At 49.3% G+C, this 18,875-nt stretch overlaps 1 protein-coding gene across 4 annotated transcripts in view; it reads right to left on the reverse strand.

Moving 5' to 3' along the window:
- LOC116947667 (cytosolic 5'-nucleotidase 1A) overlaps positions 1-14,815 on the reverse strand; it is a 37,730-nt gene extending 22,915 nt beyond the window's left edge. The window contains exons 1-3 of one of the 4 annotated variants that reach the window (XM_032963663.2): positions 14,295-14,767; positions 13,462-13,731; positions 3,661-3,828 (exon numbers count right to left, since the gene is read on the reverse strand). In XM_032963663.2, coding sequence (XP_032819554.1) covers positions 3,661-3,828; positions 13,462-13,605 — 312 coding nt within the window. In that variant the 5' untranslated portion in view covers positions 13,606-13,731; positions 14,295-14,767. Of the gene's footprint in view, positions 1-3,660; positions 3,829-13,461; positions 13,876-14,294 lie in introns of all 4 variants that reach the window. The other 3 variants (XM_032963662.2, XM_076070994.1, XM_032963664.2) reach the window with 3 other exon arrangements.
- Between the last annotated feature and the right edge of the window lie 4,060 nt (positions 14,816-18,875).

Genomic DNA, 18,875 nt, shown 5'->3' on the forward strand with positions numbered 1-18,875 from the left:
GTCCAGCTGACCGACCACGACCTGGGGCTAACCTTGGACGATTGGAGACGACTACAGCAGGAGGAGGCCCCCCGTGCGAGCGCTACGCGCCACAGTGGAGGCAGGGGGGGGAGGAGTACGTCATATGGGAGGACCTCCTCATGCGATTGGACCCGGCAGGACGCCAGCGATGCCTGGTGGTTTCGGAGTCGCTGCGTCGACAATTGGTCATGGACGTGCACTGCCGCCAGCTGCTACACCTGGCGGGGCAGAAGATACTGTCCACATAACAGGGTCGGTACATCTGGCCAGGCATGACCGCTGACATGCACCGATGGGTCGCTACCTGCGTCGAATGCGCGCAGCGGAAGCCACCACCCCGGGTAACCCGGGCACCCCTGCAGCCCATCACGGTGGCGAGGGTTAACGAATTGCTCGCGTTGGACATGCTGGGACCACTGCCGGTCACGCCATGGGGAAATACACACCTATTGGTTGGAGTCGAGTACTGTACGAGGTGGCCCATGGCGTAGGCCCTCCCAGACCAAAAGGCACAGGCCATTGCCGATGCCTTCGTGGGGGGCTATGTTCTTGATAAGGGGGCACCGGAGCGGTTGCTCACGGATCAAGACAGGAATTTCTCCTCGCAGCTACTAAAGGACGTCTGCTCTATCCTGGGCATTAAAAAGGTCCAATCATCCCCAGACCGATGGGATGGTGGAGCGGCTTAACTGCACCATAGCGGTCATGCTGTCCCAAGTGGTGGACAAAAACCACTCTGACTGGGACCTCCACATCCCGTTGGTCTTAGCGGCGTACAGGGTGGCCCTGCACACAGCAATGAGGTTCTCGCCGTTTTTCCTGATGTACGGAAAAGATCCCGTTCCGCCTATTGAGGTGCAGCTGACGAACATTCCCGCGAGAGCCGACGCATGACCAAAGGCACTAAAGGCGTCCCTCTTTTATTTAAGGGAGGCCCGCCAAGCAGCTGCGGGAAAAAGAGAATTGGCGGGAAACGGATCGAGAAGGCTGGGGACGAGTGTGGACTGGGAGAAGCGATTAAAGACAAACCCCTTGCAACCTTGTGTCGGCTCTCCTTTACAGTAGCTATACCAAAGTCAATAGAGATCCCGCTTGGATACGAAAACCAACAATATCATGACTAATTCGACATCTTTAATCGAACCAACCAAGTGGTTTTCCTTAAAACCCTCTGCTGCTTGACCACCCAGATTAATTGGCTTACCAAAAATCCATTTCGTTCTATTGTCTCCGCGATTTTTGTCTGAGACCGTACAACCATTCACTGGTAAGACCACCTCAGCTGTACTTAGCTCACTTGGTATTGTTAATTAAGGACATCTCATTATGTCCAGATGATTTGCTCATTAGTTTCGATGTAGTATCTTGGTTTACCAAAGTTCCTGTGCCTGACACCATTGCAATCATTTAAGATTTGGTCCAATAAAGACTGAATGCTGATGTGCAGGCCCTGGTTAGACACTGCCTCACCAACACTTACTTCACCTGGAAAGGTACAATCTACAAACACGTTGAAGTAACCCCCATGGATTCTCCCTTATCTCCAGTTGTAGCCAATGTTTTCATGGAAAAAAAAAATTTTGAGACAGATGCCATCCAGGCATCCACTCGACGTTCGTCCTTGTGGAAGAGGTACATAGATTACACGTTCATCATCTGGCCACATGGCCTACCAGCTCTGAACCAATTCCTCAACCACATCAATTCCATACACCCAGCCATCAAATTCACCATGGAGGTGGAAAAGGATGGCAAATTACCATTCTTGGATGTTTTAATCGAAAAGAGACCAGATGGCTCAATGGGACATTGTCTACAGGTAAGCCACCCATACGGATGCCTACCTAAAACCTGACTCCCACCACCATCCATCCCAGAAGAATTCCCTCATCAAAACGCTACACCATAGAGCTCGATGTATTTCCGACCATCACCACCTAGCCAATGAACTGGAACATGTACACCAAGCCCTCAATATGAATGGATATTCAGACTACAAAATCCGTAAAGCTATCACCCAACCGTTGGGAAAGAACCATCTGAGGACCCAATCAAAACCATCACCTTGCCATACATAGCAGGGGTCACCAAATGATTTCCAAAATCATGAGCAAACAGGATCCAGGTTAGATTTAACACAGCACATAAAATTAGTGATCTGATCCCATCTGTGAAGGATGTGATCCCTGACATGCAATACCCCGGCGTCGACAAACTAAGCTGCGTCTGCGGCAGTAGTTACATTGGGGAAACTAAGTGTCATGTCTCGGACCGTATTCGAGAACATAAGGCAGATCTGAAACAGGGTAGGACCAATACCTCAGCCGTGGCTGATCATTGTTTTAATGCGGTGGGCTCACACGAAATTGATTTCTCCAAGACGAAGGATCTCTGCAAAGCCACTGGCTATCAACAAGATATATAAACACAGACACAATTTCTACCGAGAAGATGGGTACAAACTAAGAAATCATTGGAAGGACGTTATTAACCAGTTTAAGTCATAACTGGCTGTGATGTTTCCATCCTACCTTCCGATGTTAGCAGTTATTTTCGACTTTCTGATTTTATATTAACAGGTTAAATGTCTCGCACTAACACAGCTGCCGTTGCTCGTGTCCTCCATGTGGCAGAAGCTCTGCGATCTTACATTGATATGCTAATCTCTTACAATACAATGGCCACCTCTGGGCCCTCATCTTACATTTACATGCAAATTTCTCACTTTAACATCACTAGCCCGCCCAACTTTGTTTATGACCTCTGGGCTACACCCATTTCAAACCTTTAAAACAGCCTGCATCAGCAGCTTCCCCCCTCTCTTTTTCTCCTGATGACGATTGCCTGTAGCGATCAAAACGTCGTGATATTTTTATTATTTGTATTCACTTTATTTTTATTTTTTATGGTTATTATTTTTTCTATCTATGCGACTTTACCGAAAGACCCAAAAAATACTAGTGATACTCTAAAAGCTATATAGTCAGGAGGTATTGTGTGGCAACCGTAGATCTAGTTCACATCTATAATTCATTATTACGTTAGAATGTATGTGGGAAAATTATACTGGTGTCTTGAGTACCATTTGTATGAATTCCAACTAGAACTTCAATTATAGTCAGTTGATTGCAGCTGGATTCTGGGAAGACGTAAGTTACTTGTTTCACAGCAAGATATTTACGTAAAAAATTCTTGCCCAATGGTATTTCTCATTGGCCAAGGTTCTGGATTCATCTTAAGAATTGTAACATTACGAATTCAAGATAACAAGGAATTATGTCACAGGAAACATATTCTGATGTAATTTGCGATGCCATTAAAAAGCACAAAAGCATGATAGCTCCCATGCTGGGACAATAACTCGACATATCCAAACTTTTGAGCCTGTGTGTCAGACCCATACCATTCTCTTGACGTACCTTTTTTAAAGTAGATATATAAAAATAGGTGAATTATATCACTTACAGGAAGAAAATATCTGGATATCTCTATTTACTGTTGATAGTATTAATCCTTTCCCGTTCCAAGACGACTACAAGTTGCACGGTGGGTCAATGGCAAGGTTAAGCACTGACCCAGGTGAAAATGTGCCATCTACCAACATGCGCATCGAAACTCAGCACACCAATGGTTGTTCACCTGCACAAATGGGAAAGCGGGACCTTGCTTAAAAGGCTCCTCCTCCTTCTCTATCTGCAGTGCCAAGTACGCCTCCACGCCTTGCTCCCCGTACACACGCCGCTCCTCGCGCATGTCAAATAGGGCACGTGATGACACCGCAATGGTGACTGCATTCTGTGGCTTTGGCTGCACACACACACACACAAGTACATACAACAGTCTATATGATAAATGTTAGATTCATTATTGATGAAATGGCCCAGCCATAACGCATTCGCCGCTTGGGGCAAAGGTTAAGGGTTTGAACCCGATAGGCTGCCCTGATTATTACATTATGCATATTAAACTGTAAAATATGCGCAGTATACTTCACAGTGGACATTCAAGAGCATGTGTCATCATTTAATAAGAGGCCATTGTGTTCCAGCATCATGATCCAAATTAAGCAAATTAAAAAAATTACGCAAACGAGATTACACAAAAAACATCGCTCCCTACTGTAAAACTACTGCAGACTGTCCCTGTGAAACATAGCACCTTCTTTACTCTGACATGTGCAGAGAGAAAACACTAGATTTTGAGAATTCCCTTTGTCCAAAATTTTCCTTCTCTATAATACAGTGGATTTCGCGCTTTGAAAATATGAGAGTAAATATGATAAACCCTCCTCTCAATCCGCGAGGGTCACATTTTTTAAAACGCTCGAGAATGCAGAAGTCACGAATGCATTGAAAACGCTCGAGAATGTAGAATTCAATAATGCAGAAACCTTGTTTCAAATGGAAAAAAATTGGGGTTATGTTCCTGGTACAAGTGAACATGGGGGGAATTGTAAACGTGTAATAACATTGACTACAATAAATAATACATTATAAACAGCAATGCGTTTTTAAATTACCTTTTATGATTATGATGATGATTTGATGACGATGGAGATGGTGGTAATGGTGAGGAATTCAAGGGGGATGACTCCACGAGAGGCAGGTGTTTGATAACAACGCTGCACAGTTATCATTTGAGCACTCTAGGGAGCACAAGCTGCAACACTTTCCCTGATTGCATTTGCATTCTTTTTAATGGACCTCACATTTGACTCGTTTATACCAAAATGTATAAACGAGTCGACTGTAAGTATAGTTTGGATAAAGTAAAAATGCACAATAACGAGTTCAGAATGGGATCACTGCGAGACTGTGGACTAAGCGGGCAGCCGAGGACGCATGCCTAATATTCAGAGTTTCAAATGATTTTTTTGCAGGCAGAATCCGGTCGAACACTGCCAGTGCGGGGTCGTCCAACACAGTGGGCAACATTGTAAGGGCTTGATCCTCCGTCCACCTCATTGCCCGGGCGGCCGTCTCGAACCGGCGGACGAAAGCGGATGATCTGGTCCTTCCTCCGCAGGCTGCCTCGGCTGAGTTTCGGGCCGAATCTCGCTCCCGACTTGTATCCTTGCCCATTGCCTGGAATCACATCCATCCTACGCCCCCTGCACTCCACACTCGACCCCTGGCCTCACCTCACCCATTTAGGTGGTTCGGATCGCGTCCCGATCGCGCGGGGGTGAGGGGGAGTCCTACGCATAATCGTAGGATTCATCAGCTCCGACCGAATCAGTGGTCGGAGCTGGCCCATCGAGTGGTGGCCGCGGGTTCATCTGCCATGCTGGGGTTTATCGAGGGTATGGATTTACAATATTTTGCCCTCTAAATGTCGGGTTCTAGACCCTGTTGATGCACCGTGTTTCGCCGGCAACGGCGGCTCATTGCAGATTATCAGTCGGATAACGGCCGAGGTACGCATCGCTGACGCTAAATTTTCAGGACACATCCTGGTCTCCACGTCTCTGGCTGTTCCATGTTTACTTGGAACCGATTTCCTTGGTAGGATGCCCGTGAAAATCCGCATTGACCGGTTGTGTACGGCCAACGCTATGGTGCAGGTGCTTGTGCGGCGAACAGTGAGCATCCCTCCCAGCAGGCAAATGTTGGTTCCCCTCTGCTTGAGGAAGCCGCTCGATTTGGGAGGTCCCAAGACGGTATTGTCTTGGGACCTTCCAACAAGGTCAGTCACGGGCTAACGTTGGTGGTGGCCCAAACGTTGGTATCCAACGACCAGGAACGCTTTATTCAGGTTCTTAATGCTAGGTTGGACACCACGGTCATCCAGGAGGGTATGGTGTTGGCTCATTCGTCGCCGGCACGTCCAGAAGGGAGCGTCGTCAAGAATGTGGGTACTGAGCCTCACGCAAGACAATCCCATGATGTGGATGAAAGTTGGATTGACAAACTGTGCACTGAAAGTGGTACCTTGTCTGCGGACCAGATGGGGATGTTGCGGATGCTCTTGCGTTAATTTTCGGATATTTTCAGCAAAGGTAAATTCGATATTGGGCACATGTCACTCCTCAGTCACCACATTGATACGGGCGACGCGGCCCCTATCCGACAGAACCCCTACCGGCTGAGCCCGGCGGAAAAGGAACATGTTCAACTGGCAGTTGATGAGATGTTGGATGCAGACATCATCTCACCATCCACCAGTCCCTGGGGAACTCCAATTGTGCTTGTGAAGAAGCACGACGGTAGCTTACGATTTTGCGTCAATTTTAGGAAGCTTAATAAGGTCTCTGTTGCGGATGTGGTGGTACCTGCTATAATGACAGCAAAGCATACTGTGGTGGTAGCTGCTTTCACTACAACAGTGTATACTGTGGTGTAACCTGCTATGATTACAGCAGTGCATAATGACTGTGGTGGGTACCTGCTATGAGAACTGCAGTGCATACTGACTGTGGTCATACCTACTATCATTACAGCAGTGCATAGTCTGGTGGCACCTGCTTTCGCGACAGCAGTGCATACTGACTGTGGAGGTACCTGCAACGATTACAGCAGTGCATACTGACAGTGGTGGTACCTCCTATCACAACAATAGTACATGCTGACTCTATAGCAGTATATATCGACTGTATACAGTGAGGGAAAAAAAGTATTTGATCCCCTGCTGATTTTGTACGTTTGCCCACTGACAAAGAAATGATCAGTCTATAATTTTAATGGTAGCTTTATTTGAACAGTGAGAGACAGAATAACAATTTAAAAAATCCGGAAAAACGCATGTCAAAAATTTTATAAATTGATTTGCATTTTATTGAGGGAAATAAGTATTTGACCCCTCTGCAAAACATGACTTAGTACTTGGTGGCAAAACCCTTGTTGGCAATCACAGAGGTCAGACGTTTCTTGTAGTTGGCCACCAGGTTTGCACACATCTCAGGAGGGATTTGTTCCACTCCTCTTTGCAGATCTTCTCAAAGTCATTAAGGTTTCGAGGCTGACGTTTGGCAACTCGAACCTTCAGCTCCCTCCACAGATTTTCTATGGGATTAAGGTCTGAAGACTGGCTAGGCCACTCCAGGACCTTAATGTGCTTCTTCTTGAGCCGCTTAGAAAGACTCTGGTCGACGCGCCTCCTCTCCGCTATCCCGATTTTTCTATTCCTTTCATCCTTGATAAGGATGCGAGCGATACCAGTATCGGCGCCGTCCTGTCACAGGTTGTTGACGGGGTTGAGCGCATTATCGCTTACGGTAGTAGAGTCCTCTCAACGACTGAACGCTACTGCGTAACACGCCGCAAACTGCTAGCAATCGTGTTCTTTGTCCGCATGTACCGGCCATATCTGTACAGTAGAAACTTTAAAGTGCGTTCGGACCACGTGGCATTGCAATATGCTCTACGCATCGATCAGCCATCCGGACAGTTATCAAGGTGGCTAGAAATCCTCCAGAATTTCTCCTTTCAAGTCGTGTACATGAAAGGCACCCAGCATTCCGACGCGGATGCCTTGTCTCGGTTGCCTACGTGCACTGATTGTGCTTGCCTTTCGGGCTCTGGTCGGTGTAAGCGGCCCGTAGTTAATTCAGGCCCACCTCTGGCAACCTCGGCCGATGCGAGGCCTCAGGAAGAGGCCACCAGCCCAGTTGCACACGACTCAGTTTTTCACCTTGAGCTGGCCGAATGGGGTCGTCTTCAGGTTGCTTAAAATGCACCGCCGTGCCGCTCAGTCAGACAAGGAGGTCGGTCCGGAGTGTGTGGCACCCGTCGTTCTGAGGGATGGGCTGCTGATGTGCTATGATGACGCCGCCTGCAGACACGTCCTCGTCATTCCTACGACTCTCCGTGGGAAGATTGTGTGGGCCGTTCACAACCGGCTAATGCACCTGGGTGTGCACAAAACCTTAGACACTATTTGTAAAGACTTTTTCTGGCCGGGCATGGCAACTGACGTTGCCGACCTGTTAAAGGGATGCGTGTAATGCAGACGTCGAAATCACCCAGCAAAGCCCTGTTGCCTACCGTTGCAATCAATAAAAGTTTCGCAGATCAATGAGCTTGTCGCTCTTGACATCTTGGGGCCCTTTCCTGCCAACCCTTGCGGAAATAGTTTTTTGTTGGTTGGGGCAGAATATTTCACACGTGGCAGAGGGATTCCTAAATGGGTACGTGATGGATAAGGGGGCATCACAAAGGCTACTTACGGAGCAAGGGAAAAAAAATCTTCCAAATTGCTCCGTGAGGTGTGCTTCCTGTTTGGCACTCAAAAGGTGCGCACATCCCCATACCATCCTCAAACAGATGGCATGGTGGAGTGGTTGAAATGGACACTTACAACGATGCTTAGCCACCAGGTGAGCCAGTCCCAGCAGGATTGGGACTTGCACGTTCCTGGCGTGCTGGCCGCTTACCGCATGGCCCCCCACGCTTCGATCGGCTTCTCGCCCTTTTATCTTATGTACGGCAGGGAGTACGAACCCCCTGTCGACATAAAACTTGGCATGACTCAACCTAAACAGCCTGCTAATTTGCCCGACACGCTTCGCTTTAATATCGAGAGACTGACCGAAGCATGGGAGGCTGCTAGAATTCAGAGGCTCGACAAAACGCTAGCGAACGCCTGCAGGCCTCCAGCGTATCTGACCACAGGTGGCATTCAGGTGACAAAGCGTGGCTTCACTGCCCTCAGGTCTCTGTGAGGACATCCCCCAAGTTGGCTAAACTATGGCGGGGGCCCGTTGACGTGGTGCGTGTGATTCGACCCCAATGCATGCAGATTCGCTGGGGTCGCCGCTGCTGGTACGTGCATCCATCGCGTCTTAAGCTGTTCTTTGATTCACGCGCTCCCGATTCATCCCCACTTAATCCGGGCCGGTTGTGGGAGGTGTCCAGCGAGCCGGGTTGTGTGCCTGCTGTTGCAGAGCAACAGTGAAGTCCTTGCCCCCTTCTCCAGGCGCCGCACAACTGACGCCTGCACCGGCGCCGCTGACGTCTGCTCCGCCGAGCCCAGCCAAGAGGAGCTCCACCGTCCCCCCGGACACTCGACCCAAACGACCGTGTGCCACGCCGCCGACGTCGGCACCCCTGAGTCCCGCCGGCTTGGGGGAGGCCGCATCCGTCGACAGCCCGGCCATGAGAACTTGGTCTAGGACTCATAGATTTTCTTGACCCCCCATCTCACATACACGCCCCACACACTTCACAATGAGGGCAGCACATTGTTCCTTCTTGTTGACCTTTATTGCACTCTTTTGGGGTACATTTGTACAGTAAACTCTGGGGATAGGGGTCGCTTATTCACATATCGTTAACTCGCCTTTTCGTTTTGTTGATCGGTTGTATATAGTGTAAGAATTCTACAGGTGGGTTAGGGTATTTATGACGGGTCACTTACCTTCCTCGCGGTTGTTGTTCTTGCTGTTATTGTTGTTCCTGTTGAGGCTCGCGTACCTTGTTTGTTGTTTTACCCTGTGGGATTGTTGACAGCCGGGACGGCTGGGTGCTACGGAGGAGGGGATGTTGCGCCATACCAAGGCACTGTATGTCTTCTTACTTGTCACCATGTTCACAGGCCGATAGGGGGCAGCCGAGAGAGTGAACGGGAGGTGTAGCGGTTAACCTAAGGTAACCCCCCCCCCTGGGTGCCCCGTGACCGGTTCATTCCCGACCCTTCCAGAACCCTCTGGAAGGTTCGAGGGAAGGAGGGGCTAGGCACGGGGTAAGCCCCAACTGGTGTATAAAAGCCGGTCCTCTCAACAGGACCGGCAGTATTCGTCCACTCAAGACCCGAAGACGTTTGAAGACTTGAAGACTAGGCCAGCACCCTGGGACCCTCAACCGAGGCTCTTGTAAGAGCCGGGTTGCAGCGGACCAGTGGTGAGACCCGTACCCTGGCAAGGTCGGGTCAGCCTAGCCTCCCCTAGGTCCCATAGCGGAGGACCCGCGAAAGCATAGCCCTGAGTCTGTAGGGCCCGCTATAAGGGAGGCTGTACCTCCCTTAGGTTATCGGGTGAAGGGGCCGTACCCCTTAAGTGTTAAGGTTGTTATTAACGTTTGTTGAAATAAATGCATTGCCTCCAAGAAGACGTCTCTGCGAAGTTATAGCCACAACAAAGGCAAAACAACTAATCTGCCCACATTGTAAGCGTTTGCATCTCCTTCGGCATTGATGGCGTCCCAGAGATGAGCATACTGTTCACACTCAGGAGGTTTTGATTCAGTTGAATGTAAAGAAGGCGCTCACTCTCAATGTTGGCATACTCATCAACACTGGTGAAAAAGGTTGGCACACCATAATATGCAGTTTCCTCCCCTGTCCATGATCACGAAGGAATATACATTTTTTAAGAGGAGACAGTTTTGTGAGGATGTCTTTGTCCTGCAGCTTTGTAATTGGTGGTACCCATCTTGGCCTTGCGACAGGAAAATGCGTTATTGGAGGGCATCGTATGCTCTATTAGTATCAGGAAATTGTGCGATGGTGTTTTCTTGGTATGGAAGAACAATACTCTTTGGTTCTATTCACCTACGTGACTTTACCCAATAGAACCAAAGAGTATGGATCCTAGCAGTCACGAAAGCTTTAAATCTAGAATGGAAGAACAATGTCTCTCACACAATGTCCCTCACCCACCGTAAGAAAGCAAGGTCAACAATATTTGGGGCATTGAACCTCCCTACGTGCTCCCCGCTTTGGTGGAAAGTAAAGGTGCGGTATGGCAAAATACAAATAGGTGATGTTCCCATGAATTTAACAAAATGATAGACGAAATGCAATGGGCTGTAGCTAAGAAAGTCCAACGTATTTAGCAGTATAACATATTAATCAGCATCGCAGTACTGCGTATCAGTAAAAAACGTGATGTGAGCAATCGAAACAATAGAAATGCATTGAAGAATTAAGCTGAAATAAGTCTAGATTAAAGAGCAGCACAGGTAAGTTGAGAAGCAGGCTACAGTCTAGATTATAGACTGCCGGCACGCTGACTCAATGACGTAAGCATTGCTACGGTCGACATAAAAAGCTGGCAATACGGTCAGCAGCTGAAAAAGCAGGATACAGTTGACATGAAATGCTGGCAGTACACTGAGTGAGCTAAAGAAGCAGGCAACAGATTATAGACTGGCATACACTCATAATGGTCAAAAGCAAAATTAGCAGTGTAGATAATAGAGTGGCAGTGCACTGACGTTAATTAATCAGCAGGCAGCAGGTCACAGCACAGACTGGCAGTACACCGTCTCAGCGTCATAATAACACAGCTAAAAAGGAAATATTTAGCGACCTAATAATGAAAATGTCGTTTTGCGCACACAAACATTATTGTAATATCTGCCAACTTATTTGTTTTATAATAGTAAACAATGAACCTGAATTCTTATCTGCACACAAATATTATTGTAATATTTGCCAACTTATTTGTTTCATAATAGTAAACAATGAACCTGAGTTCTTAGCGAAAGATTCATTAAAATTGTACTTTGCCGTGGTGAGGCCTAATCCCGTGCAGAGCCCTTGGTCTCGCCTAGATTGCTCAGCTGGAGGAAGTGACACATTGCCAGGCTGGGGGCTGGGCCGCTACCCCCCCCCACCATCCCCCCGCCTGCGCAACAATAATACTAAGTGCTATAATATTAGTATTTACCGACCCTACAGTAGTAAGTGCACACATTGGGGTGGGGGAGAGAAGAGGACATGACACTTTGATGAATTTACCTCAGCGTTGCGTGTATTTTTTTTGCATTTTGAACGCGAAGGAGAAATACACCCCACCCGCCACCGATAGTTTAGTTTCATAGTTTCATTTATTTGGTATAGCCCTGTGAGCCATTCGGCTCTTGAATCGGGTGCAACAAACAAAAAAACGCGCGTGCGTTGCCAGGGGCAACGCAGGGGCAACCCCCGTGCAGCTTGGGCGGGGAAATAAATAAATATCGCACAAAAACGCTATTTTAACAAATTTAAAGGTGACGGACGTGGAAAAGGAATAGCCTTCGCAAATTGCGTGTACACAGACAGACAGACGAACAGACAGACGGACGGACACAGACAAAAAATGCCTTTTATAGGTAAAAAGAAAAGAAGATACCAGGATACACTTACGTTTTCAAACATGCTGCATAGGTGGAGAAATAATCACTCATGGAAAGTCATATCATCCATTTACTTTTTCTGTATGAATGCACGAGGCAAGCAGTTGTATTCTCAATGCAACCCCCTCAATGTGCACTGCCACCCATCACATACAGCGCTAGGCACCACACAGTGCAAAACACAAACCATATACATTACACAACACACGGTACACCGCACAATACCTACACAGAACACCACGTACATACCATAGAAAGCACGGTACACCAAACACGCACAACACATACAGTACGACACAAGGCAAGGACAAAGATCCCACATATCGCCTGAACAGACTGTTGTGGCAAGTGCTGTTAGCGAGCACCTATGAAGGCCGGAATGGCACACGAGGGGGTAGGTGGCCAACACCACACCCGGCCGCCTTTGTCTCCCCCAATGGCGATGTTTTTACACACCGCATAAGGTACTCATTTGAGGCTGAGTCGACATAGGGGAGGCCCAGGACCGGTTCAGATAAGCGTCACTGGTGTTGGCCGTGAGCGGGAATCGAGTCACCAGGTTCGTAGCTAACCGCTACACTACCGCTCCCCACGACAAAGGGCCGTAAGAGACTGCTGGGGATGGGTGGCCAGCATCACGCCCGACCGCCTTTGTCTCGCCAGTGGCGATGCTTACACACCGCACCAGGAACTAATTTGACGCAGAGTCTATCTAGGTGAGACTCAGGACCGGTTCAGATAACAGTCAATGGTGTTGAGCCGGGTTAGTAGCGCAGCGCGTTGACCGCTACGCCACCGCTCCCCCATATACAGTATGACACGCCCTACATCCAGTGCGATACACAGCACATCCAGTGCGGCAAACACACCGTGTAAAGAACGACACACACATCGAGCACCACACACACACCACATAGAGTCCGATACACCTTACGGTACGGCACATACTGCAAACAGTACAACACGTACCACAGAGTATGACACATGCCGCCGCCTCATAAGAGAACGCCACACCACACAGGGCACGGCATACACCAAAGATCCCCCGTATATCCTTGAGAGACTCCTGGGGCAAGTTATCGAGCACCTATGAAGGCCGCCACTATTGCCACACGAGGGGGGGGGGGTGTCCAACACCGCGCCGGCCGCCTTTGCCTCCGCAGTGGCGATGTTTACTGCCACGTCGCACCGTCGAGTAGGCCTCGGCGAGGCCCAGAACAGATTTCATAACAGTCGCCACCGGCGTTGGCCGCGAGCCGGGACTCGAACTCTGGGTGCAGGGTTCGTGGCGCCGCGCGCCGACCCCGTACACTGCCGGCTTCCCCGTAGAGTCGCGCCGTGCAAACGCCGCGTAACGCGCACAGGGCGGGGGGGGGAACTCGGTTACCGTCTTGGGCTTCTTCTTGGGCGCCAGGTTGTCGTGGAAAGCCTTCGCGTCCGCGGTACTGAGGGCGGCTGCCTCCTCCACCACGGATCCCGCCGGGCTCGTGGTCCCGGCCGAGGCCTCCGCCACCGCCACGGGGCTGCTCATGGCTGTGCTGGGGGCGGTGAATTGCCAACGAGACGCGGACGCGACTGCGGAGGTGGCGACGACGGGCGGAGTCGACTCGAGAAGACAACTTGCGGAGACTTTGCGGGGATGGGGGGGGTGCCCGGCCTCGACACGGAGAAAGGAGGCGGAAGGGGTTGAAGCGTGGCGTGGGCGGGAAGAGCGGCGTGGTGAGGAGGAAGAAACCAGAGAGCTCGCAAGGCGTCGATTCGGTGAGGTAATAATTGCTCGCGTGTGTGTGGGATATTGACCCTGTTGACGGTGTGTGGAGGGAACGAGGTGCGGAGGAGGTATACGCCGGGTGGGATGAAAAATGGTGTGGAGGTGTGGAATAGTGAGGGAAGGGGTATTGGCGATGGTGGTGAGCAGAAGATGAGGCGATTAGCTTCAAGCGAGTAATATATGCTCAAGGCAGATAATTACAGAGCCGCGATAGATTCTCAAAAACCACGCTTTCAAAAGGGGCTGTCTTCATGAGGTCGATGCGGTAGTCAAACGTGTAAAATGTCGAACGCAAGAAAATGTTCACTCTAATACTTATGAATCCGTACAAATGTTAGTAACACAGTACAAAATAAACGTGCTATAACCATTGCTGTGTTACAAACAGCGTAATAATAGCCGTCACTTGTGCATACATTCTGGTAAATAATGGAGACTACTGTACTTACTCTCTGCTGCTCTCCCTCACCAGCAAGCGCGCTCCTGAATGTCTCCCCTCCAATCGCGCCCTCCTCACTGCCTCCTCCTCGCGAGACGCCCTCCGCCTGTCACTCATTCAACCGTCCACTCCGCCCACTTTCTACTCGTTATAAACCGTATCTAGAGATAGTACTTATTACACTTTGCAAACAGGTTTTTTTGTTGTTGCAAATCCAGTGTTTATGGGGTATTTTTTTGTTCATTTGAGAATTTCGATCTGATAAAAGTTTAACACCCATCCTATCAAACGGAGTCTGCTCAAGAATATTTGTGTTTTTAAAACATGATCTGTATACAACATCATCATGCCTGTCAACCCCTTATCAGTGCCTAACTTTTTACGGACAAATTCAGTCAGACCTTATTGGTCACCCTTATACATTTTAATGTTCATCCTACAAAGTCCCATCACAAGGGAGCAACACAAACAAATAGACACAACATTTCGCCCGTATTGAAACGGCTGTACGCTGTATGGACCTGAAAACTCAACTTTCCTGTACAAGAATACGGGTAAACCGTATGGGTTGACAGGTATGCATCATACAAGATCCTCCCTTGACACCACCTCTCAATGACCCACCCCCCACCTGCCAGCCATTCCAGGTACACCCAGCACAGGAATGTTGCTGCCACTCCTTCAAGCTACAGCCTGCAGTGCGGTGCGCTGCTGCTGACTCATAGGTTACGTGGGAAATGCCCTCATAGCTTCGCCTGCAGCACGATTTTTTAAATTACTGCTGCTTGTAGCCTCACGTTCCCGTGGATTCAGCCCATTGATTTCTCTGCCCATGTGGAGGACTCGGTCGAGAGCAGACACCGACTGTCTATCATCTCCATCCACACCTTGTTCAATCGCCACACCTAAAGGTCACAACACAAAATACAAAGATCCCCCTCGTATAGCCTGTAACAGACTGTTGGGGCAAGTGTTATTAGCGAGCACCTATGAAGGATGGCACAGCACACAAGGGCGTGGGTGACCAACACCATACCCAGCCACCTTTGTCTCCCCAGTGGCGATGTTTACACATTTGTAAGTATCCTGACATACTTTTGCACTGTACGTGTCGGGGCCGCTGTCCCCCGACTCCTCCGTCATGATCGAACTACTGCTCCCCGACTGCTCTATCGGGTGCGGGCTACCGACCCCCAATTCCTCGCTCCCCTGTACCCCCGACTTTGCTGCTGCCCCCCGCGTATTCATTATTTAATTGGTGGAACTGACCGCTTTACGCTTACGACGCGCTACGCGGGCTCAGGGGCGGACGTCCTGCGGTGAGCGTGCCCGCGGAGTGAAACCCCGTCTCGTGCGTAAATAAAGGGATACAGCGCGCCGACGCGTAACTCCGCGGCCGCACCGAGCGCCCACGCACGGGACTCGGGGTCGGGGGTCAGAGGGCAGGGGCGTCCACCGTGCGTGCGCCGCCGATTGGAGGAGGTAACTCCGCCCCGATTTAAAGGCCGTTTAAACAGCCGCGTGTGTACGCGAACACCAGGCGCTCTACCGAACGGTTGGATGTAATTCACCGTGCTCCCTGGCGACCCGACCCACGACACTCCACCCTCCTTTCCACGCTCACAGAGACCACACGACATGGTTTATACTCTCCTGACGATTTATTCTCCGCAACAAATCCAACGTAGCTCAGAGTGCCAATGTGGGTCAGCAGACGCTAGTCTATCCCTCGGTTAACCGGGACTTAACCCTAACCTATCCCTCGTAACCTATCCGTCTGGGCACTCCCTTATTCTCCCGTTGTTATTTAGCCCAAGCTCACCTCTCCCGCACTTACCTCTAATCCTACTCCGATGCGAAATAAGTTGTGGAAGGGCGCGCCTGTTCGTCGTCTCCGTGGGGAATTGGGCCTGGCTGCGTTGAAACTAGTCACACGGACGACTCGAACGGCTGGCTCCAACACCCGGCTGATCTCGATCCCTTGAAGAGCATGACTGCCTCACTGCCTGAATCCCCCTCCTTTTATCCTACCCACAACAAAGGCACCCCGCTGTTTCGCTCCCTTGGTCTGCCGTCCAATCAGGAGCCCGGATTTTCCTGCTCTTTTGATAGTCGGATCCTAGCTCTGGTGACGTCACCGCAGTGGTCCCCTCGACGTCCGCTTTCTGCTCCTCCTGCTACCAGCCTACTGACCCGTGTTGCGTGTGCGTGTTTTTACCCGCGGTGGCTCAACAGCCCCTGCCGTGACCATGCAATTATAATCCCAGGTCACGACGCCGCGGTGCACGTCAGCCTCGGGGGTAGGTCGCCCAAGTCCCTGGCCATAGGAAACCATGAAGTTTGATCCCATTAGGGGCTTCTGGACGAAAACCTGCCAGCCAGGTGACTTTCCCTCGGGCTCTATGTGGGGTATGCGTGTGTTCATGTGGGGGGCAGTGAAGGGCGAGCAGCGTCGGTGCCGTCGCTCCTTGGTGGCGGCATTACGGCGGTGGGTACGGCCCCGACGGAGCGGCTCCATTGCGGCGGCACCACATACGTAGTCCACCGTGCTAATCGACTGAGTAGACCTGGTGGGGGGGCCCAGGACTGTTTCAGAAAATCCTAACGAGTGTTGACCGTCAACGAGAATCGAAACCGGGTTGCCAGGTTCGTAGCGCAGCACGGTAACCGCTGCACTACCGCTCCCCACTCTCACACAACAACATCCGCCGTTCATCACTAAGTAGCGGTGTTGTCACCACGGCGCTTGTTCCATTTCCATTTATTTGGTATAGCCCTGTGAGCCATTCGGCTCTTGAATCGGGTGCAACCACAACAAACAAAAACAAAAACATGAACAAGAAAACATCTTAAAGTGATTGTGACTGTGCAAACAGAAAATCCAGGAAAAAAACATCAAAATATTCCTGAAATAGCACCGTACACCAACGCTGTGTGCAAAAATCCCAGTGGGATGCAAGTCAAACACCAACAACCACAATAAAACTAAGATTAAGGCCATCAGTCCAACTCTGTACTACAATAAACAAATACATGGCCAAACCAAATAAATGTTTTCGAAATCACCAAAATAAAAGCCATAAATGCAATGTAACAGTGATCATAGGGACTGTGACCGAATTTTTAACAATAAACTATATAAACAACATGTAACACCAAACCCTAGAGCCATATTTTAGGCCACTGAATAGCAGTGGCAGCTAGGGGTGTTGTTGTATATATAGGTGTTATGAAAATTGATGAAAATAATGAAAATTAAATGAAATTTGAGTATTGCATAATTTATCCGAAATTATGTTAATCAGTTTTTACCGCGGTGGCTCAACAGCCCCTGCCGTGACCATGCAATTATAATCCCAGGTCATGACGCCGCGGTGCACGTCAGCCTCGGGGGTAGGTCGCCCAAGTCCCTGGCCATAGGAAACCATGAAGTTTGATCCCATTAGGGGCTTCTGGACGAAAACCTGCCGGCCAGGTGACTTTCCCTCGGGCTCTATGTGGGGTATGCGTGTGTTCATGTGGGGGGCAGTGAAGGGCGAGCAGCGTCGGTGCCGTCGCTCCTTGGTGGCGGCATTACGGCGGTGGGTACGGCCCCGACGGAGCGGCTCCATTGCGGCGGCACCACATACGTAGTCCACCGTGCTAATCGACTGAGTAGACCTGGTGGGGGGGCCCAGGACTGTTTCAGAAAATCCTAACGAGTGTTGACCGTCAACGAGAATCGAAACCGGGTTGCCAGGTTCGTAGCGCAGCACGGTAACCGCTGCACTACCGCTCCCCACTCTCACACAACAACATCCACCGTTCATCACTAAGTAGCGGTGTTGTCACCACGGCGCTTGTTCCATTTCCATTTATTTGGTATAGCCCTGTGAGCCATTCGGCTCTTGAATCGGGTGCAACCACAACAAACAAAAACAAAAACATGAACAAGAAAACATCTTAAAGTGATTGTGACTGTGCAAACAGAAAATCCAGGAAAAAAACATCAAAATATTCCTGAAATAGCACCGTACACCAACGCTGTGTGCAAAAATCCCAGTGGGATGCAAGTCAAACACCAACAACCACAATAAAACTAAGATTAAGGCCACCAGTCCAACTCTGTACTACAATAAACAAATACATGGCCAAACCAAATAAATGTTTTCGAAATCACCAAAATAAAAGCCATAAATGCAATGTAACAGTGATCATAGGGACTGTGACCGAATTTTTAACAATAAACTATATAAATAACATGTAACACCAAACCCTAGAGCCATATTTTAGGCCACTGAATAGCAGTGGCAGCTAGGGGTGTTGTTGTATATATAGGTGTTATGAAAATTGATGAAAATAATGAAAATTAAATGAAATTTGAGTATTGCATAATTTATCCGAAATTATGTTAATCAGTGTAATTATGCGCATAAATTATGCTGATTCGAGAGATAATCGTATTAATTTATGTAAGTGGGCGTGGTTATGATAATGCAGGTCGTTATGGATTATCAGGTCGAGCCTCGGTGAATTGGAATAACGCCATTAATCGTATGCAGTGACGCAGGCGTTGTGAGCGCGAATGAGAGAGAGTCGATTCGACTCTGCT

This window comes from Petromyzon marinus, chromosome 31, assembly GCF_048934315.1.
Source record: "Petromyzon marinus isolate PM22_M1 ecotype Great Lakes invasive population chromosome 31, UKy_Petmar_22M1.pri1.0, whole genome shotgun sequence".
Lineage (NCBI taxonomy): Eukaryota > Metazoa > Chordata > Hyperoartia > Petromyzontiformes > Petromyzontidae > Petromyzon > Petromyzon marinus.